The 22,776-nt window shown below is 27.6% G+C and overlaps 3 protein-coding genes across 5 annotated transcripts; 1 reads left to right on the top strand and 2 right to left on the bottom strand.

The window, feature by feature from the left end:
• Nucleotides 1-252: 252 nt before the first annotated feature.
• Tti1 (Telo2 interacting protein 1) lies at nt 253-5,033 on the bottom strand. The gene is made up of 13 exons (XM_035868448.2): nt 4,531-5,033; nt 4,315-4,451; nt 4,060-4,237; nt 3,802-3,979; nt 3,392-3,714; nt 3,067-3,278; nt 2,584-2,982; nt 2,269-2,508; nt 1,657-2,202; nt 1,268-1,568; nt 964-1,192; nt 761-895; nt 253-662 (listed from the first exon to the last, which is right to left on the bottom strand). Exons 1-13 carry the CDS (start codon nt 4,722-4,724, stop codon nt 585-587), a joined length of 3,150 nt encoding a protein of 1,049 aa, XP_035724341.1. The 5' UTR covers nt 4,725-5,033; the 3' UTR covers nt 253-584.
• A 137-nt stretch (nt 5,034-5,170) lies between these two features.
• Nucleotides 5,171-22,757, top strand: Lerp (lysosomal enzyme receptor protein). 2 transcript variants are annotated; one of them, XM_035868475.2, is made up of 16 exons: nt 5,171-5,379; nt 5,458-5,683; nt 5,754-5,908; nt 5,996-6,276; nt 6,366-6,531; nt 6,616-6,764; nt 6,846-6,964; nt 7,498-7,739; nt 7,831-8,034; nt 8,105-8,245; nt 8,343-8,516; nt 8,598-8,772; nt 8,859-8,929; nt 21,438-21,561; nt 21,666-21,814; nt 21,920-22,757. In XM_035868475.2, the coding sequence occupies exons 1-16, from the start codon at nt 5,326-5,328 to the stop codon at nt 22,013-22,015; spliced, it is 2,526 nt and encodes an 841-aa protein (XP_035724368.1). In that variant the 5' UTR covers nt 5,171-5,325; the 3' UTR covers nt 22,016-22,757. The 2 variants fall into 2 exon arrangements, with proteins under 2 accessions (XP_035724368.1, XP_035724378.1); XM_035868485.2 differs by lacking the exons at nt 5,171-5,379; nt 5,458-5,683 and having other exon boundaries at nt 5,787-5,912; nt 21,920-22,756.
• Tl (toll like receptor) lies at nt 9,422-18,948 on the bottom strand. 2 transcript variants are annotated; one of them, XM_035868436.2, is made up of 6 exons: nt 18,664-18,948; nt 13,295-13,508; nt 12,003-13,000; nt 11,616-11,922; nt 10,850-11,473; nt 9,422-10,761 (listed from the first exon to the last, which is right to left on the bottom strand). In XM_035868436.2, exons 2-6 carry the CDS (start codon nt 13,478-13,480, stop codon nt 9,622-9,624), a joined length of 3,255 nt encoding a protein of 1,084 aa, XP_035724329.1. In that variant the 5' UTR covers nt 13,481-13,508; nt 18,664-18,948; the 3' UTR covers nt 9,422-9,621. The 2 variants fall into 2 exon arrangements, with proteins under 2 accessions (XP_035724329.1, XP_085520153.1); XM_085664027.1 differs by lacking the exon at nt 18,664-18,948 and adding an exon at nt 14,533-14,678.
• Nucleotides 22,758-22,776: the final 19 nt, after the last annotated feature.

Below are 22,776 nucleotides of genomic sequence, written 5' to 3'. Positions count from 1 at the left end.
AGAGTTTTTATATATACATATGTGGTATATATATACATATATATGCTGTAAGAAAAAATCTACATGTGCATATCTTGTACCCCTACAAAGGATATCCAATTTGTTATATCATCAAGTATTTTACATTGTCATGTAATATTTTCCAAAAGAATTGTTTTCACAATTAATTATGATGTTTTTAAAAAATGTGTAAAATACATTGCTTTTGTTAACATAATTATTATTTTATTTCTTTTCACAAGTCCATGATAATGATGGTATTAAATCTTATTCCGCATGTATGTGAATATTTCTTAAGTATACAAATTTAAATAATAAAATAAGTTCGAGCACATTCCACTTCAGAAACTTGAAGAGATGTAGCTTTCTTATAATAATAGCAGTGTGTATTTCATACATATATATTGTGTAGTTATTTATGATTATTGAATGTAAATCACCTACATGTTTCTAGAAGACTTTTAGTCACATGGATAATATTTTTCGTAGTATTTTCCGGTATAAGTTTGCGAGTATATACATATTTATTTTATCAATTATATTCTTATATTTAGAAATAACTTTTTATTATCTCCTGTGTTTGACTAGATTTTTTCTTGGATATATGTAATTATTATTTTTACATTTTTGAGATATTCATTTGGTATAGCATTTTCTGTAATCTGAAAGAATGTAAAATAATGATGTATAAAATTCATATATGCAAAAAAAATAAAGAAATATTTGAAAACATGTATAACTTTTTAAACATATACATTACCTTTAAGTATTCCAAATTGAACGTTTTATTGGTTGGAATTTTTGCTATTTTAGAATGCCAAATACTAAGACATTTCACCCAAACAATATCGCTATTATAATTAGCAAGTTCTTTATACATATTTACGCAACAATTCTGCAACAAGTATTATACAATTAATCTCTTTTATGTTAGTATATTATTCAACACTAATAAGTACTTACTTGTAATAGTGGATGTTGATGTGAACTGAGATATGGTTCTGTTATACTCAATACATTCCATACATCCTTTTCACGAAGTTTAAGATCTTTTACAATTTGGCTCAATGTAGATATCAATTTTCTTTGAAGTTTGTACATTTGTGTGAACTTATAAACTGCATCAATGGGCTTATTATAGCTTTCTTTAGCAGATTTATTCAAAAACTTTGATAATGCCGGCAGTATTTGTCTATATTGTTATTAGACAATTAAAAATTTTAATTTAATTTTTTTTTTTTATATAAACTAATATAATCTGACTTACTTTAATGTTCTGCACCTAATGAAATCTTTAGAAATATGTGCAAGTACACAAAATAATTGCCATGCACGATTAATAACAAGTATATTTTGATCTTGAAATCTGTCTACTAATGGATGCCAAAGTTGATGTACAATTGGTAATAATTGATTTTCCCATTTGATTAAAATTGGTAAAGCTTCCTCTAAAGTTAACATAGCAATGAGTGATTGTTTTATATCTTTTGAAGGTAGAAAATGTAAGCATCTTTTCAAGACATCTTCAATCATTTGTATATGTATTGGTAAAGATTTATTATTCTCTTCTATAAAAAAAAAAAAGATCTTTTATTTACTTTAATTTAAAATAATGATAAATGATGTTTATTAATTATAAATTTGAAAATATAATACCTTCCTCCAGAACTATCGGATTGATTTCAGATTCTACATTGTGTATTTCTGTATTTTGTATGTCCGTATTTGCATCATTAAAATTTTGATCAATTTTTTCATTTGCTTTTTTTGCTTCATAATATTCTAATAAATTTTGTATAATAATCTCTGCAGAATCTTTTTGTGTTAATGTAGGTGATGCTATTGTTACATCTGTATTTGAGTCTGATACTAATCTCTTTATATACATTATAAATATATAAAAAACTTTTAAAAAAGAATACGTATTTCGTTTTTGAAAGACAGTATTTAACTGCAGAAGAACATCTTGTACAATTTCTTTTAAACATGGTAATACATCCATAGAACTATATTTCATCACAACTCCAACAACATCAAGGACTCCTGGATTTCTTTCTAATCTACGCAATTTAACAGTAACATGATAAGAGAAATAATCGACATTAACACGTAAAAGATCTCCTATTGTTTTATGTTTTTGTGATTCTGCAATATTTTGTAGAGTTTGAATTCCTATATAACTTAAAAGACTATTTGGACTTCCTGCAATAAAAATATAATAAAAATAAGACATCTATACATATATAAATAAATGAGAGTAAATATTACCTGCTCTTTCAATAATTAAATATAAAGTCTTAAGTAGAAAACTTTCATAATTGTCTTCTAAATTCTTTGCAATTTGTCCTAAACCTTCTGTTAAAAGGCAACATTGTACTACATTATTCTGTGCAACACATAATGGTATATCCTCTGTAACTTCGAGAGGTAAATACCAAAAATCTTCTGTAGTATAAAATTCAATTATTTCCTTATATAAGGACAATGTTGATGTATTTTTAATAGGAACTATAATATTACAAAATTAATAATTTAATTTGTTTGTAGAAAATCTAAATGTTTTAAGATAAATATTTTATTTACCATTTACTATGGAATTAAGTAGAAATATTAATTCTTTTCTATGTTGAGATACATTATACATAGCTTGAAGAATATTATCAACTAAAATTCTTAAATCACTGTATGTTCCCAAAAGCTGACATATTGTAAAAATTTTTTCTTTACAACTAATATCCTGAATGAACTTAAATTGTCTCCATGAATGTGTTTGGCTGTGATGAGTCAAATTATCAAGATCTTTTACACCAATATCTTCTAAAAGAGTAATATCACTGCAATCTATTTCAATCATGTATAAAAGAGCCTGTAACAATCTCTGTACGTGTGCCGCTGATTGTATAGTAGTAGGCAATCTTTCTTTTCCTAATAATCGTAAATATCCACAGAGGTGATTTAAACCTACTAGTTGTTCACTATCATCTGTAAATTATATAAATATTGAATATATCAGAAAAAAATATAAATTTTTGTACACAAATTACTATATATGAATAATATTAATACCAGAACTTCTTACGATACGTGGCAATTGTGTAAGTAACTTGTAAAAACTTTCTTCTAATAATTCAATCAATGGTCTCATATCTATATTCTGCATATAAGATTCATTAATTTTATCTAATGCTTTTTTAGCTTCTTTTTTGACTTCTTCATTGTCATCTTCAGATAAGGAAATCAAATATTCTATTAACTCCATAATGCTTGGTTTCATATTTCTTTATAGAATGAATATATGTTAATATATATATTTATATTTATATATATATATATATATATATATATCATAAGTTGTAATTAAAAATATAATATTTATCATAAGTGTTTATACCTGGCACACATTGTAATTAATAAACTAATACTCGTAGCTAATTCTTTTCTGACTTTATAATGTGAATGTTTTCTTAAAGAACCCATTGCTTGTATAAGTATGTTTAATTTAACAGCTGCGGCACTCAGCCACTCTTGATTCCTTGTAGTAGAATTTAGAAACTTTTCAATTCCAGCAGCTCCTTCAAGACGTAATTTTTTTCCTAATGGATCAATTGAATTTGTTTGTTGCTTATTAAAACTAATAACTGAAGGTATATTTTCTTCATTATCTGTATCTTGCATTACAATACATATTATTCTAGCCCATGCTCTGATAGCCATCTAAAATTATTTTAGTGTATTGTTTATTTTTATTCTATCTTTATATAATAAATAAAGTATAATAATAACATATATAAATCTTAATACCATTGTAATCTTATGTCCCTGAATATCACTTCCCATAGCAATTTCTTGTAATCCACTAGCAATACCTGGTAAAAATAACATGATTGTGTCTGCTATTTGGTTTGTCAAAACAATATCAGACTTATCTGAAGAATCATCTACATAGCACAAGGTCATTATTGTTTCGATGGCTATTAACCTGTATCATAAAATAATTTCATACAATTTCTATATTTATAGTATAAGAACAAAGATGAAATAATAATGTATATAAATCACCTCAGGGAACGTGACTTTTCATATTTAGCTATTAATACACATAAATATATACCATGAGCAAGTGTAGGTGCATATTGTCGTGTATATAATTCTTCAATAACATTCGTAAAACAACGATTTAATAAATCTTGAAGACAGAGAAGTACTGTTTCTTTTAATTCTTCATGTGAAGAAATAACTGTAAAATTATTTTTAGTTATAAAAAGATATATGATTACCATTAGTTTTACTTAATAAATAAGAATTATTACGCACTCCTTTGTGATTGATTTTTATCATAAATTTGAGATAAAATGACAGTGTATAACTTATTAAAAGATTTAAAATTTGTAATCCTGGCTTTTGATAGAACAGTTCTTATGATCTTCACTAAATGTTCCTTTAAATGTTTACTAAGAAAAAAAGAATAAACCATGTATAGACAGAATATCACGTTTATTAATATAATAAAAATATGAATTTCTATGTTACCTGACATTCTCATTTTGTAAATGAACAATTACAGGGAACAGAATATAATCAAGTAAATCTTGAATAATACCATCTGAGATTGTTTTTATACAATCTATGATTTGCAACGCACATTTTATACTCGGATCTTTGATTAACGAATCACAAAGAGGTTTGAGCGTTATAAAACCTTTTTGAACTGCATGTCGTTCCATAATTATTAAACAAAGTGATATCTATAAATTTTATTTACTTCATACGATTATCTTATGTTAGCAATAGAGAAGTTATTATTTTTAATTCGTGTTCTGTGCGTTTTTACATAATAAAATAGTAATTAGATATAATTTATAAATATGTAATTTATACAAATTAATAACTATACAAATATATAACAAGAAACTGATGCCGTGACTGACTTAGTATTACGGTCTTTGGAAATAACATAGTAAAAAATAAAATTTGTATTTTACTCTCAGTCGCTTTTTATTCAGCGATATTTCGATCTTTCAGTTAATTCTTATTATAATCGATATTCTACGACTTAATAAGCGATGTCTCAATAGGTTTTCTCGAAACGATTAATCGATAGGTTGCATCGAGTTTTATTTCATAATGTTATGTTTGAAAATAATTCTAACCTAAATGTTTCGCTATCAGGAGCGACCGTAATTTATGATATCATAATTAGTCATCCGTATTTATGTGTATGTTTGTGTGGATAATTCACGTCAGTATATTGAACTTACTTGTTATGTATTTTACTAGAAGATATATTGTCATTGCAATTTACGAAAGAATCTTCGAATTAGAAAGATGTACAACTTAAACGTCTTTATTGTTTTGTGTTCTATTTCAACAATTAGTTTGGTACGAATCAAATCTTCTCAATCAAACATACGTATGCATTTATAATAACATTTTCATTTAATTTTTGTTGTTATACAGGGTAATATACCGATTAAGACGAAATCTTACTGTGAATTCAACGAAGAAATCTTTAGTTATTTTTATAATTTAACTAAACTATCAAAACCTGGAGAGGATATCGCAATTCGTCATAATTCTAATGAAACTATACGAATGCAATTATGTTCACCATTGATAAAAAAGTGCAATGGGAAGGATGGATATTCTATATGCCTAGAAAAAAACAACAAAGAAATAGGAATAGGTAAATACATCTTTTCTTATTGTCATGTATTTCATGGAAACAAAGTATTTAATTTCTATTATCTTTATAGGAAAAGTAGTACCAAGGTTAGTAACTACATCTGGAAAGATACATTTTACATTTAATGGTGACAAATGTAAACCAGGTATCAATTATGTAGTTCATGTTATTATGATATGTGATTATTCTATAACAAGTCATTCAGTACCAACTATATTTAAACAAGCAAGTAATTTTAAATATATTTAAAATATATGTTTGTCATTACAATGCTTTTTGGCTTTGACATGTTAATGTGATCATTATTTACAGGGAAGTGAATTATGTCAATTTTATATGATATGGAAAAGTGCTTTTGCGTGTGCTAATAGAAAGGAAATAAATTGTACTGTGATTAATCCTTCTGATGGTTCTCATTATGATCTTTCACCATTGAAAAGATATTCAGAAAATTATGTTATATATGCAGGAAAAAATACCTCTCTCGAAATAACATTGAATGTTTGTCATTCCGTAATATTTGGATATGAAGCAATCTGTCAAATAAATTCAGGAGCTTGTCTTCATGATCCTGTAGAAGCACCTACATTAGGGTATATATATAAAATTTATTTAAAAAATATAAATTTTTATTAAAGTAAAAAAGAAGTATTTATAGATGTATACATCGTTTTAAATTCAGGTATTTAAATTTGGGAGATGTTCAAAAAACTCCTGTTTTTGATTCCTCCAATCATTTGCAATTGAATTATGAAGATGGAGCTATGTGTAAGAAAGAACAACAGAAAGGGCAACAGAAAGAACATATTCGAACAACTATTACATTTATCTGTAATTTAGAAGCTAAAGTGAGTATTTTATCAATGAACTTGTTACTTAAAGATAGCGATTAAAAAAATTATATGTAGTTATTATTATAATTACTTCACTAGGATACACTTCCAGAGGTAACAGAAACTGATGGCTGTCATTATCAGTTGAAATGGATTACAGCAGCTGCTTGTAGTTTAGAACAATTACGTGAATATAGTGCAAAAACAGCAGGAAGATGTACTATAAATAATCCTATTACAAATTTCACGTAAGAATTAAATTTTGTATTTAAATAATTACATTCAGTTTACTTCTAACTCTTCACAATAATTTATACTCTTTCGTGCAGGTATGATTTACAATCTTTAATGAATAAAGATTTCAATGTCACTTCACTGTCACAGGGTACAAAGTATAAGTTCAGAGTATGTGGAGCTATTGCAGATGATACATGTAAAGCAGGAACAGGTTAAGTATTTTGGTATATACAATTAAGATTTTATTAAACTAACACTATATATTGTGAAATTCAAAGGTATTGCAATTTATTGATAAAATTGTATATGAAAAAGTGAGATGGTAACTTGTTTCGTGAAGAAACAACTTATGTCGCCATCTTAAGAAAGTTCCTAAAAACTATTGTCTTTCGTACTTTAATTTATCAACGAATTACAATACTAATACTAATGTATTGTACTCAATGAGCTTGATTATCGCTACTTTACCAAACTGGTATGAATATCTTAATCTATAACTCTACATATCGAAAATACATGCATTGCATGTATTATATGCTTTTTATGCATTATTTATTTATATATATCTTTGATATCATCACTCTTTGAGAAGTATAAGTATAATAATAGAATGATCCTACGATGATAATAATCAATGAACTTAATAAATAAATGAAAATCTTTCAGGAAAAATAACGTTTAATTTTTGTTAATAAATAAAATATAGTTGGAATGGCTTATAAATATTAAAACTCACATATTTAGGAGTTTGTCTTAAAGAAAATGGTACATCTCTGGGTATGGCTAATGCAAATCTGATGTGGCAGCAGGGTGGACCTTACTTAAATTATACGGATGGTGACAAATGTAACAATAATCAATACCGTCAAACATTTATTGCATTTTTATGTGGACCTGAAGGATCATTAAACGATCCAATTATTATGGAAGAAAATCCTTGTCAATTAATTATTCACTGGAATCTTAATTTGGTTTGTGAAAAAAGAGTAAGTAATAAATCAGAAATTGTTTATGAAGTTAAGTATATTAATTCTCAATATTCTGTGACATTTTAATAAATAAAATATTTCATTTTAGATCAAATGTGCCACTGTAGATAATGAAATTAATTTAACTCCTTTAATAAGTTCGACTAACAATTATATTGTAAAAATAAATAGTACTATATTTTATATAAATGTATGTCGACCTATAATACCTACTCCAGACTTAAAATGTGCACACGGCAGTGCAATTTGTAAAGCTTCATTAAATGCTGATAATGTACTTGTAGAAGAAGTTGTAAGTAAATAATTAACTATGAAATTGTATATTTTCGTAAAAATTATTAATATATAATACTTTATTTTAGAATTTAGGTTTTCCTAAAGAAGCGCCACAAATAAATAAAGATCAAATAACTTTGCGCTACCTCGAAGGTTCGGCATGTCCAGAAAGAATGGATACTAAAATTTCATCAGTTTTGGTATTTGTTTGCGATGATAGAAATGAAGTACGAATTTTTAAATTATTTAATATTCACGTTTATAAAAAAATAAATTATTTGACCTTTTCATAGATATATATCAAATACATTATTTTATTCTTAGGGGTTGCCAGAATTTAAAGAATATAATAATTGTACATATATTTTTGAATGGAAAACTAATATTGTTTGTGGAGCTATCATCGGCAACTGGATACCACCGTGTATAATAAAAGATCGATTTCTTTTAAATCAATTCGATCTTTCTTTATTGTATAAAAAACAACCAATACATTATGTGAGTCTTCATTCCATTCAAATACATTAATTTATAATTAAAAAAAAAAAGAGTGTAAATTATTATCAATTAAAATTATAGGTGCAACATAACGAAAAAAATTATAGTATAAATATTTGTGGAGTACAAGAAAACTGTAATGGTTTCGCAGTGTGTCAAGGATCTAACAATTATGGATCTTTATCAAATGTTATTTTTGATTATAATCAAAACAGTATAAAACTTGAATATTTCAATGGCAGTAAATGTTTTAATAGTAAGTAAAAAAAATAAATCTATATTTTTTTACGATCCGTATGAATCTTTGATTTTTTTGTTATATTTTTATGTTAACTGTTACAGGTTCCTATATGTCGGAAATCAAGTTTATATGCAATGAATCGATTGAAATTGGCGAACCAAGGCTGTCATGGGTAAGTAAAATTACTTCTTGCGTTATTTTACTTTTAATTTTATTTATTAAGAGATTCTTTCGGTTTGTTCGCTTTCTGAAACTAGTTCGTACTATTATTTTTCTTATTTTTTAAAATCCAAAATATACACTATAAATATATTGAATGAAAATGTTGAAAATATATACAAATGCTTAAACTATCGTTTTTCTAAATAAAATCGATTCGAATATAAAGATAATAAATTGCATATAAAATGATAGTCAATGTAAAATGATTATTATGTACATGGAAAAGTAATAATAGGGCATATAGGACTAGCTTACATTAATGCGTAATATTGCATATTAGAAATTAAGAGTTGTTCCAAAATTATTATATTTTGTATTAGAGTATTTATATTTAATTATAATACCTAAACAAATATGATGATTTTGAACAAGTCTTGCTCAATATGTTCTATATGTTTTTTTCAACAATATATGGATAATTTCGTTGAAAAAAAAATATAACTAAATAAAAAAAATTATATTAATAATTAATATTACGATTACATTGTTTGGATTTCAGTCCATTCAGTCGAAGTTTGAATAAATTCAAAGTTATTTATGTTTCTTAAAAATTATTAAAAAACACAGATAAATCGAGTAACTTAAAATATCTCACGGGCGTGATTTTGATATTGCACTATTTTGATATTACTTATTTTAGAATTAAACAGTAGTGCATTGCATTTTATTTATCAAGTTTTTATGGATCGCTTCGCATTCTGGTACAATATTGAATCTCTTACTATCATTCAATTTAGTTATTTCATTTTCATCGTTGTTCCCGTAGGGATCTTTGTCACTTTGGTCACATATGAACACTTTAAGTGAATCCGCCGGTGGAGTAGTCACAGCTGGTGGTGTATCAGGGATTCCAGATGGATATATCAATTCTTTCTTTTCTCCATTGATTTGTATACAAGGATAATGTTTTTCAAAGATTTTCTTTTTAATTAGTTTTCTCGTAAGTTCTGGCGGATGTGGTAACGCGTATCTCAACTTATCCCAAAACCACGGATCGCCCCATTTAACATACGTATTCATATTTATGTAAGCTTTGAATTCAGTATCCAAATTATCCGTAGGGCCAATATCACCGTATAAAATTAATATAACTCTGGCTCTACCTTCGTTCATAGCTTGGCTATGAGCTGCACGAAATTCCATGGCACCCCAAACACTTTCTAAAAAGTTAGGTGACACTATAACGATCGTTCTCCTCGATTGTTCCACTGAACGTGTGATTTGTGTTGGAATCCATTCACCTGCTAGCCAATCACGGTAATGCAAACACAATTTGTACGGTCTTGGACCATTTTCCAACTTTGGTACCAATTCGTTTACAACAAATTCTTCGTCTTTATGCGAATAACTTATAAATGCATCATATATCTTTTCCTTATCTAATTCGTCTTCTGTGACGAACCATAAACAACATTGACGGGCGTACAACCAAACTTTGATTTCTCGTTGGTATTTGTAATATAGTGCTACTAGTCCACCGATAAACAAACACAATAATGCGATTGTAAAGCTTATGCCAATGACTATCACTGTCTCGATTGGACAAAAATCATTAATAGTCATTTCCAACATAGAAATATTCATGTTATTACACGTGACTTTTCTTAAATCAGGAAGGTCTATTAGTTTCGATTGGATAAAGCTAAGCAAGTCTCGTGCATCGCAGTCGCATTTCCATGGATTCTTATGCAAAGTAAGTTTTTTCAGTGAAGTCATATTCTTCAAGTAATCCAGTACGTCCAAATCAATCCTAGATATATTGTTATTATGCAATTCTAATACCTGAAAATGAAGAAGAAGAAGAAATTGATATTGTAATTCATCTTTCTATCAGATAAAATGAACAAAACTAAAATGAGGAATACCGTACTTTGAGATTTTTTGGTAATTTGTCAAGTGAAATTTTAGTGATATTGTTGTTAGACAGAATTAAATCCGTCACATATTCTGATCCTAAAAGTTCTGTAGACGGTGCTTCTATTAAAGCATTTCCAGTAATATTCAATTTTATATGATAACCTTTAATAGGTTTCAAATCGTTCATTACTGTCTTGTCGATCAATAGTTCAGACAAATTTGTATATGAGCAATCTATTAAACGAGCTTTGTCTTCCGGGATCATCCAACAAGAACAATTAATTGGACACTTGCTTTTAATATACAAGTGTTGTTCCTCGACACATTTTAAAGTCTTCGAACGTAATCGACTAATTTCTATTTCGTCTACTCCATTTGGTTCGATGCACGTTAAATTTCCTGTTACAATGTGAAAGTAATTTTGAACATTTGGATGCATTCTACCCTCGAGAAAACGCAAAAATTCGTACAAAAAACAATCACAGAGTAAGGGATTATGTTCAACGTATATGATCACATCTCGTGGAGTCTCTTGAAAACTTCCAATAATTTCGGCTTGGCCCAATAAAATGTGTCTTATTTTATTATAACTCAGATTGACTTTAATTTTTTTCGATACGAATTGCAAATCTTCCATCTATAAAGAAAAAAAAAGAAAAGATAAATAACATAAAAGAATGATTATTCAAATCAAAAAGTTTGTTTTATTGTTTATTCTTATTCATTTTGATTAATGAAGTACTTTAGAATTTATGTTGAAATTGAAAAATTATATTTACCGATATGATGTTTATGTCGTTGTAACTGAGATCTAATAATCGTAAATGCGTGCCACTTATCAACCAATCGCTATATATTTCCGATACATTATTGTTAGATAAATATAATTCTTCCAGCAAATCACATTTATAAAATGGTGACAGATTAACATTCTGATATTCGGATGAATTCAATTGAAGCTCGTTGTGAGAGAATTTAGCAACTCGTAGATTTCTTACGTAAGTAAAAGTGTTACTGTCGATGGTTTTTAATTTATTTTTTTCCATGTTCAGTTCAGTTAGAGATTTCAAGCCTTCGAATAGATGTCTGAAAGATATTTAATTTGTTAAAAAAATAAAAATAAAAAAAATCCAAATTCATATTATATAGACTACAAAGTAACGTACCTAGATAAAAAAACCATACGATTCATAGATAAATCAAGTTTAGTCAATTTGTTCATGTCGTCAAAGATTTTATCAGGAAGAGTTACAATGTCATTGAAATTCAAGTCGAGTATTTCAACATTTTCTAGACCTTTAAAAATATTCTTTGGTAAAGTAATAAGGAAGTTTCTATCTAGGCTGATATTCTTCAACGACGACGCACCCCAGAATAAATTTTCTGGTAGAATTCTCAGTCCATTTTTTTTCAACCATACCAATTCGAGCTTCGTCAAATTTGCAAAAAGATTATCTGGCAGGGTGGTCAAGTTCCTATAATTGTCGGTCAATTTTACCGTTTGTAATGCTTCGGTTTGGCTAAACAATCCTTCCGGTAGCGAAGAGAAATTATTAAAAGAAAGATGAAGTTTCTCCAGTTTTTTTAATTGGTCAAAAACGTTTGACGGTAGCGTCATTAATTTATTCCTGCTTAGATCCAATGATTGTAATGAGACTAATTTGTCGAATAGTCCTATTTCGATTTCCGTCAATTGGTTCCCCCAAATATTTAGAAAATTAAGTTTTCCTAATTTATCAAACATCCCAACTTTGATCGTCTTCATTCCATTGTTGCCTAATTCGAGTTCTTTGAGTTCCGGAGTGAAATCGAAAATACCAACTGGTAATTCGAGATTATTTTCGTGTAAGTCAAGGCGCTCCAATTCGGGAAAGTTCATCAATAAATCCTTTGGGACCTTCGAGAAACCATTACTAGACAAGATTAATTTTCTCACCATTGGAAAGCCTTCAAGTTGCTCTCTCGTTAATGTGTCACTAAGATTATTAAAGGATTGAAAGAGTAAGTTGTTGACGGTTTCCACTCCCATTTGTTTAGCCACGTTTCCTAAACTGATGTTTTTTGATAATCCGCATATTCGGAAGAGCAGCGAATTTAATTCCTTTCCAGGTAGTGTGCTCGTAAAACGAAAATGTTCCCATCCTTTCCAATTTTGACAAGTTATCTGTTAATTTAGCATCAAATTTTATTTAAAGAAAATAAAAGATCGATCAATTATTAACTATTTTTATAAAATATTACGTCTAGGGACTTTCCAATTTTATAGTAAATATTTAAACAAAAGTTTTATAATACGATAAAATATTTGTTAAATGAAATTCTTAAGCACTATTTATTTTATACTTCTAATTCTAATACTGTTATTTCTTAGTATTTATAATATATGATTGTTTAAATAATTTACGAATAAAACAAAAGATTTCTCTTACATAAGAATAAAATTCTAATGAGTATATACCTGCAAGTAATCCTTCGGATGAATGTTTAGGATGAATTCCGAATTATTCTCAGCTTGGCAATAAATTTCTATCTCGTTCGAATAAGTTGGTTGGCATGTGCAATTATTATCTTCTTTACATTGAGAAGCAATGGTATTAGTCGTTGAAAGCGCAAGGAAAAAAATCAACCAGATTGTGTTGATCATCGTACGTTATCAATGATTTCGGGATCCACTATGAGAGAAAAGAAAAATCATATTGAAAATAAAGGAAGGGAAAGAAGAAAAAAAATGAAAAATGGGTCCTAGTAGTCTGGTAATTACAAATGTTTATGTTATAGAATGCATTTAAAATCGGAAATAGTTTGTTTCGCAGCTTTGGAGATAAAAATAATGCTTCCTCTCTTAAATGATAAGCCGATATTCATTCCCTTTGTTATTTTTTATACTAACTTTCTACACTTTGAGAGTATATATCTATATAGATATATATATACATATATATCTATATAGCTATCTGAATATATATATATATATATATATATATATATATATATATATATATATATTCAGATTCATACATACGTACGTACGTACTTTTAAATGAAAAAGTGCAGAATGGACGTTTCCATTGTGTTGATGTTATTATGACGTTGCTCCTATCTTTCGTTCGATGATTTTACTTTTGTACCGAATGATACCGATATGATGTTTGACGAGCATAATAAAAAAGCCAAGATTATATATTAAAAAATTTCTATATTCAAAAATAAAGAAACAAAAAGAAAGAACAAAAATATACATCATTAAAAGCAGAAAAAAAATAGAAAATTTGGAAAGAGGGAGAGAGAAAGGAATATATCGATAAACTATCTCTCTCCCCGGCCCCTCCCCCCTCTCTCTCTCTTTTTCTTTGAACCACGTCATTGAAAAAGTATTCGAAGTTAGAAAAAAGAATAAGTTAATCGAATTAAAAAACAAATCACGTATCCTTGTTCGCATCGATTCGTAAAGATAGATCCGGGTAACGGCCTGGTATGCGCGTATATTACTTTTTCTTATACGTACATACGCGAGACGTAAGGATTAAATATCATTAAAAATTTTCATTAAAGCTAACATAATTAAAACGTTATAAATTAAAAATAGCACACGAGTGTTATCATTTTGTTCTGGAAGTATTTGCACGAAAAGAGTGATACGCCTCGAGAGTATATGTATGTAATGTACATATCTATATATTGCATGTATATACATACTTTTGTAAAACACAAGTCAACAATTTAACGTATCCTTTATGTTGCTGTATACGGGTCGTAAGAACGTTAATGAACTGTTGGTAAGATCGTACGTGACGTGAAAATCGAATGAACATGTTTGGATCATACTTCATCTTTTTTTTTCTCTCTCTATCTCTCTCTCTCTCTCTCTCTCTCTCTCTCTCTCTCTCTCTCTCTCTCTCTCTCTCTCTCTCTCTCTCTCTCTCTCTCTCTCTCTCTCTCTCTCTCTCTCTCTCTCTCTCTCACTCTCTCTCTTGTTACTCTTGGCTCTTATTCTTTTTAACTAAACGATGTTTTTTTTCAAGTTGAAAGGCATAACGACTGTCATTATGAATACAAGAACCAACGAATAATTACGCCATAATTTCATTATATAAGTAAAAGAGAAAGTATGATACGATTAACGAGTTATATATATACATATATATATATATACACATATCCATTCTATTTATCGATAAAGTCGGTGATTTACTATTTCTACATCGTTTGACGAAAATCTTGGAATTTAACCTGTACTGTGACCTTTTGTGTTTTCTTTTATTTTTTTTTTTAATCTTTTCTTTGGGTCGCTTATTCCTCTGATTAGATAAGAAATTATAAACAAAAACAAAAGTGTCGGTGGATTTGTTAAGAGTACTCTTATATTCCGAAATTTCCTTTATTTCATAAATCACTGTCAAGGCCCGATAATTATAAACACGTTTCGTTGATTATGATCATCGATTTTAACTTGCTGGCTTTCCAAGTAAATACACATCATATATAATGTAAAAAAGGTCTAGAAAGAGGAGCCAAGCAAATTCAAGGTCATCTCTAGCCTTTCATTCGGTGAACGGTTCGATTCTGCGAAGAATCCTGTTGAGAACGATTGTCAACAAATCAAATCAAGAAATGTTTTCGGAAATTGTCCATTTATTTTTCTCTTTACAATTAGGATAAGTTACTTCAGAAAAAGTTAATATATAATTATTTCTACGATTATATACGATCATCAAGAATAGATTTAGTTTTTCGCGTTTATTTAAAAATGGAGACTTATATAACTTGTATTTCTATAATCTACAATAAAATAAGATTGTGAATGTTTCAATGATTGATTAAAGGAGTAAAAAAAAAAAAGAAAAAGAGGAAAAAGGAAAATGATATCTCGTTTCTTGTAAAAGTTAGTATCTGCGTGACGATTATCGATCTTGATCGATCATTTTAATTGGTCATAGATAGATGCAATGTTTGTGATTTACGATTTCTTGAAAATGATTAATAAACTTGGTAGTTTTTGAAATATATAATATCTCTTCTTCGGTGTTAAGAAAGAAAAATAAACATATAAAGTGAAAGGTTAACAAAAAATAGAAATTAACGAGAAAAATAGAATTACAGTGTAACGTACCCATAGTGTCCTTATAGAACATCCGATATTATTTTTAAACGTAGGATAAATAATAGAAGTGATGAATATTTCAGTCATGTTTCCTTGAATTGCGATTTTTCTTCTTGTTTTCATACAGATTATATAAGTAAGTAATAATTTGTAACATCTCGTGAATATACTCGTTATACAAATCATATTCGATACGTATATATCTATATGTGTGTGTGTGTGTGTGTGTGTGTGTGTGTGTGTGTGTGTGTGTGTGTGTGTATGATTACACGTGTAATGTAATTTTAAGAAAAATACGAGTTTCTAACTACATTCATTCAATCGGCTTTAATAATGATAAGTACTAATTCAAAGAATCGAGCTTCTTATTATGAAAGAAACTTTAACTACATCTCGGTGTGCGATTAGTCAATTGTTATCAAAGCACGAGTGGTTTATAGTTTTTAACAGTTTTTTTATTATGAAAATAATATCTATTGTTACATATATACACTTTTGGTGGATCAAAAGATCTTAGATTTTAAAAATTAATTACTCTTTTTCGAAATATTTTAAGCTAATTTTTTTATTTCTGATTTTAAAACTACAAGACTTATTTATAAAAATGTCAGCATAAGTAAAAGCCTAAAATGTCTTGAAAAAGAGTAATTAATTTTTTAAATTATCTAAGAAGTTTTGATCCACTTAAAATCTGGGGATATTCTCGTATTCCTTTCATAAACAATACTTATAGACAATACTTATAGACAATACTTATAGACAATACAAGCATTATTTAGTATTTAACAAAATATGTGATTTAATCGATGGTTAGAGATTTGGTTCTTTTTTTAATAATTTGATTGAGAAAACAAATCATTATTAATGTTGTACGTCGTGTATTGGTTTTGTTTTTTTCTTGACGCATGTGATCGCTTCGTGACGAGTCGTCCCAGTGGTTCTTCTTCCTAGTATTTTATTACATGTCGATCTTCATGAAAAACGTTAAATTTAAAATTGAATGATTAACAGTTATTAAATATAAGTTCTTTATCTTAATTGCCATGTTATTATTCATCGAGATCCCTGAGATCTGACAATGTAATATTATCAAAAATATTAATGTCAACATAGTATAAATTGAATTCCAAAGTAAGAATGTACAAAGTTAAATATATAAATAATAATGTAGATATCTACTCGAAAAATGTTGTGGTTGTAGGTAATGTCATGGGCAACGAAGATAGCTTATAGCTATTGATTAGGTTATAACTATATCGAAAATGAAACTGATTATAGGTGTGATTTTGCTAGATTTGAAATGAGTATTTTTAAGTATTACACTTAATTGTTAAATATATACGTTCAAGGAGAAATTCAAATCAGACGAAATCTCGTAAATGCGTTTTTATCAGTCATTGAAGTTATACCTTTGGTGATATTGGTACGTAATTTAATCGGAGGAATCTTTCTAGCGATAAATAATCTTTTTTGTTTTTTTGTCTTTTATTTCTTTTTATTTTTTATTTTTTTTTTCTTTTTAATTAAAAAAAGAATTTCGAATTTGATATACAAATATCATAAGTATAATTTCGCTATTACCACTCTATAATAAATATTACATATTTAATTTTTTTCACCAGTACAAGGACAAGCTTAAAATGTGTAATGAAACTCATCACTTATACAATAATGGATTTACTGATATATATCGTCTAGGTCGATGATTAAGATGACCTATATGTTTACATACTCCAAACTTCGTATCGCGTTAAACACGACATATATACCCATACGACATACAAAATAGAAAAACAGGAATCGATAAAAAAAAAAAAAGAAAATAGGAGGAACGACAAAAATGATGATAGATAAGGCCAATAATCTCCTTTAGATGTTTTGTAATTTCCGTTCGCAAAACGTATAATCTTCTTGCATGAAGTCGCTCCTAGCTTGGGAAAGTTTGCCAAATCTTTACTCGGATCTAAATACTCGGAATTAACGTTTTACAAAATATATTTATTGATACATTTCTTTGTTTGGCCGGTAAATAATAATCTTATTCAAATCTTGCTCGTATTCTTTGAATTATATAACAATAACAATAATAATAATAAAAATCTTTTACATAAATATTTTCAAATGTTATCAAAGTATCGTATCTGAAGATCGAAAAAAAAATACAGGCTAATTTATTTGCGATTTACGCATGCGTGATCGATAAAATATAATGGTTTTCTAAGGAATACAAATATCACACGTTTCTTGGAAAGAAATGTTCGCAAAGAGAGTAGAAGAGAGAGAGAGAGAGAGAGAGAGAGAGAGAGAGAGAGAGAGAGAGAGAGAGAGAGAGAGAGAGTGCGTGCTGTGTAACGTAGTTTCAAGATTACATGTGAAGTTCTATCTTGAACAATGTTACAATAGATCTCATGATTTTGTTTCCTGTATTATATCGTAGCTAGACACGTGACCATTGACTAGAATACTAAAAAATCTTCAATGGCGATGTCATACAATCTCGTAACTATTGCATATTTTATTATAGTTACGAATTTAGAATAATTTCGAACGGAAAATTAGAAAGGTGATATTCCTTTGAAAATAAAAATGATAAGAGCAAAAGAAGAAAAATGTAAATACGATTAAAAAAGCGAATATTTTAACAATATGTGATACCAGTAGAAAAACCGGTTTTTCTCATTTCTCGTGATGACGTGAATCCGAGATCATGATTTTATACTACTCACCAGAATCAATGTAGACTGCTATGTCTCGGTCATATGTCCTCGAAGCTGTTTAGAATTCCAATTGTAAACAATTGATCGGTAACATTGCGTGCACCTTTTTATTTCTTTTGATACGTATTTATTATCGTAAAAACGATAGTTTCATATAATAAATGATAAAAATCAATTGCAAAATCTCAGATAACTAGCATGACACATTTGAACGTACGGGGAAAAGAAACGGAATGAAAAATTTCGCAGAACAGATACATACTACTACACGTCTTAACGTAGACTGATGGTCTCGTCTCGCGAACGTTTAATGTACTTGCTATACAGTAGGCCGTCACGTGATCCACATTACCGACGCGCGTCATTGGCCGCTGCTCCCACGTGACCCGATAAATGGAAGCGCTCGTAAAATTCGTATGTAATATAAATCAACGATTTATTATTTACAAATTAATAATTATTGGAACGATTTTTAGTGGCTATTCTTTTTCTTATGAACATTTTTGATAAAGGATTTAACAAATTTCCATGTTGTATTTTTTTATAGCTGTTATAAAAAAGAATTATTTTTTTTTAATTCTTTATATACATATGAAATTTCTTCGTAAATTCATAGATAAATGTTTAAATAAATACATCAATGTGTTTACTAAAACTATATAGTAACTTATTTCATTTAAAACAAGTCTTAAAACTTTTGTAAAGTTTACGAATATTTTTGGATTGATAATTTTATAAATGATTCAGGAAAGTCTGTCGAACATGTGTTGGTTATTTTTCTTTCAACGGATATTACATGTAACAAAGGGAAAATAAATTAATTCTAAAATAATTTATGGTGTACCTAAAGAAAAAATGAATACTTTTACAAGGCGAATGGCAAATATCTTTATTATTTTAAAATTAAATTAAAAATAAGTGTATAACGTTTTTCTTCTTAATTTATAAAGAAAAAAGTTTATATACCAAACTTTTTTTCTAAATGTCGTCTATGCGTGAAAACCTTTTCTTCTAAATTCTGATGTCTTTGAAAACTATGATTCTTCGAAATTTATGTTAAGCCATATGGCTTAGAATAATAAACATTTGCATGGATTACTTTATATTTCCCAGTATATAAAGTAGATATACCTATTTAAATTTACACAGTTTTTCTGTAAATAAAATAATTTTGAAAAAAAATTCCAATGAATTCTGCTACATTTGAAACAATTTTAACACATGTCTAAATCAAAAAATAATTTACAAATGTTGTTTTGTATAGGAGCAAAGTATAAAAAAAGAAAAAACAAAAAGAGAGAGAGAGAGAGAGAGAGAGAGAGAGAAAATAAATCCTTAATCACTTGATCGAACAATGAGAAAACATATTTGAAGAATTTCTTTGAAAACCTTCGAGATTATATTTTTCTTTATTACTTTCTTCATTTGTTTTCGTTGTAAAGACCAATTAGCATACCTGTGGCTTAAGTTTTATTTTTCTACCATAAATGCACCTCCAGAATTTCCATTAGTTTCTGGATTTCCCAAGCGGTTGCCGATTATCATCAATTTCGGTTTATTGCCTGATTGTAAAAAATGGCAGTAAAAGCAATTTAACACATTCGCTACCCATGGAATTAATAGAAAACATTATTGCCAGTCAAGTAAAAATAATGAAATTTTGGTAAACATTATTTCAGTATAAAAATGTTATTTTCTTTTATATTGTTATAACAATTGAATGAAATTTATTTCCAATACTTATCAAGTGAAATGGAAGCCATTTCTAAAAAGTTTCGAAGTCAATTTATTTAGGATGCCAAATATTTCAGAGTTTGGAATATTTAAAGTGTTAATCATTTTAGGACATTACGTAAAAAATATGCACTTTATTTTACTTTGTGTATTCACTTTTTGAAAATAGATTACAACCATAATAAAAGAAAAGACTTTATTGAGCAAATAATAATATATAATAAAAAATATAAAAAAATAACTCCTTGAATATTATAATTACAGTTCTTACATCTCAATTATTTTTTCTTTTATTTTACAATTACCAATATTTTTTTAGAAAATAATACTTGTAGTTATACGCATTAGAGTGGAGAGTGGCATGCTACAAACTTCTAAAAAAAATCGTCTTATTCTACATTCGATCTTGTTTTTTATACATACACATTTTCTAATGGAGATCTAAAAAATATCGATGTAGTCGATTATAGTCATAGTTGTAGTAGAAGATTTTTTAGTTATTTAACTTCATTGTATTATTTATCTTCAAGAGTTCTCTTTTATCTGAAAAAGATATATTACGTCGTATATACATATGTATGTTTGTATAATGTAAAGTTTTTATTTAAAAACATTAGACAATGCGGTAACCATGTTTTTGATTAGGAAATACCAAGCATGTAACAAATAAATGACTATTATTATGATAGCGAATTGGTTAACACGTTTATAGTACACGTATAAATAATTTGTAAATATTAATTTTCCAAAGATTATCATTCGTAAAAAATGGTTCGACGCGATGGGAAAATGACGAAGTTCTTATTGACGATGGTACTTCCCATTATATGCAATACGAGAAAATCTTCTAAACAAGCAAATATTTCTTAACAAGAAGTTTTTAAAAATTCTAAGAGACATTTGAACTTCTTATCGTTGTATTTACATTACATCATTTAATACTCGAATGACGAAGTATAAAAAGAAAGAAGGAATTATAAAGTTGCGTTAAATTATTATTCTCGTTTTAGATACCTAATATATCTATTCTTTTTTTGTTTTTTTAATAGGAATCACAGTGTAGGACAGAATTTGAATGGTACACAAATGTAATTTGTATTAATCAATCCAACATGGAATCGAAATTTACTTTCGCAGATAGACAAGAAAACATTCAAAGTACTTCTAGTCATGGCAAGTATCTATTGTCATTTTTTATATTAAATTAAAATAATTAATTGTGTAAATATGGACAAATCTTTGATAATTATACAAAAATTAAATTTTGATATTTTCAGCGGGCCTGATAGCTGGTATCGTAATTACTATATGTATGTTTCTGCTAGCTTTATTGTATTATCGAAATCCGAATAAGAGAGCCTGTTTGCAATCCTATTTTAATTTCTGCAATTCCAGAAGAAGAAATGGCCGTGTTCAATACTGCAGGGTATACATGATAATTTGAATTTAATTTATGATATGTAAAAAAAGAAAGATTTCAATGTAAATTTTCTGTAAATATCTTTAATTTTATGTGTCGTTCTACTTTTAGGTCGGCACTAATGAGCAGGCTCGTCTTTTATTAGATGCTAGTAATGATCCAACGCAGTGTCAATCGGATAGCGACGACGATCTTTTGGATGCATAGTTGTATTATTAAAATAATTTTTTACATACGTTTATTTAAAGAACAAAATGATGCGCCAGTGCTTAATATCTTTTAATATTTTAATTATATAATATACACTATTCTCTCATAATAATTATATATATATAATTATTAATATATAATTATTAATCTTAGAAGTATTAATAATTATATACATATATATATAATTATTAATCTTAGAAGTATTAATAATTATATACATATATATATAATTATTAATCTTAAAAAGCAAGTACATGTTACCGATAACTATGATAAAAGAATCGCACATGTAGATAATGAGAACTAATTGCGAAAAAGAGCGGTAGCAATAAATTGGGTAATGTTATTGTGTAAAAATGTTGATTTGTATTATAAATAAATATTATTTACTCTAACGAAGGAACAATTTTTCAAAACAAGTATATAATCTTTTAGACTAAAGATTGACCATCTAAAGTTTTAAAACTTTTATTATCTCGTATTATGATTAGCATTGTTCTTCTATGATTATTTATGTCTTAATATAATCTATACCTTAACTTTTTGACTGAACTGAACTTGTAATAGAAGAATGATGCTACGCAATACAAGATAGTACTCACATGGCTAAGTTTAAGTATCACATTTAATTTCATTAAGTAAATAAAATTTCAATTATAAACAAATTATCTTCAAATGCATGTATCGTTTCTTATGTTTATTTCTCAAAAAGACCAAAAACATTTATTATCACTGTACTTAAAAACAGTAACATTTCG

The sequence above is a fragment of the Vespa mandarinia genome, chromosome 2 (genome assembly GCF_050613455.1).
Source record: "Vespa mandarinia isolate Hongniang chromosome 2, ASM5061345v1, whole genome shotgun sequence".
Lineage (NCBI taxonomy): Eukaryota > Metazoa > Arthropoda > Insecta > Hymenoptera > Vespidae > Vespa > Vespa mandarinia.
The sequence above is the reverse complement of the archived record's forward strand: the minus strand, read 5'-3'. Positions and strand labels throughout refer to the sequence as shown.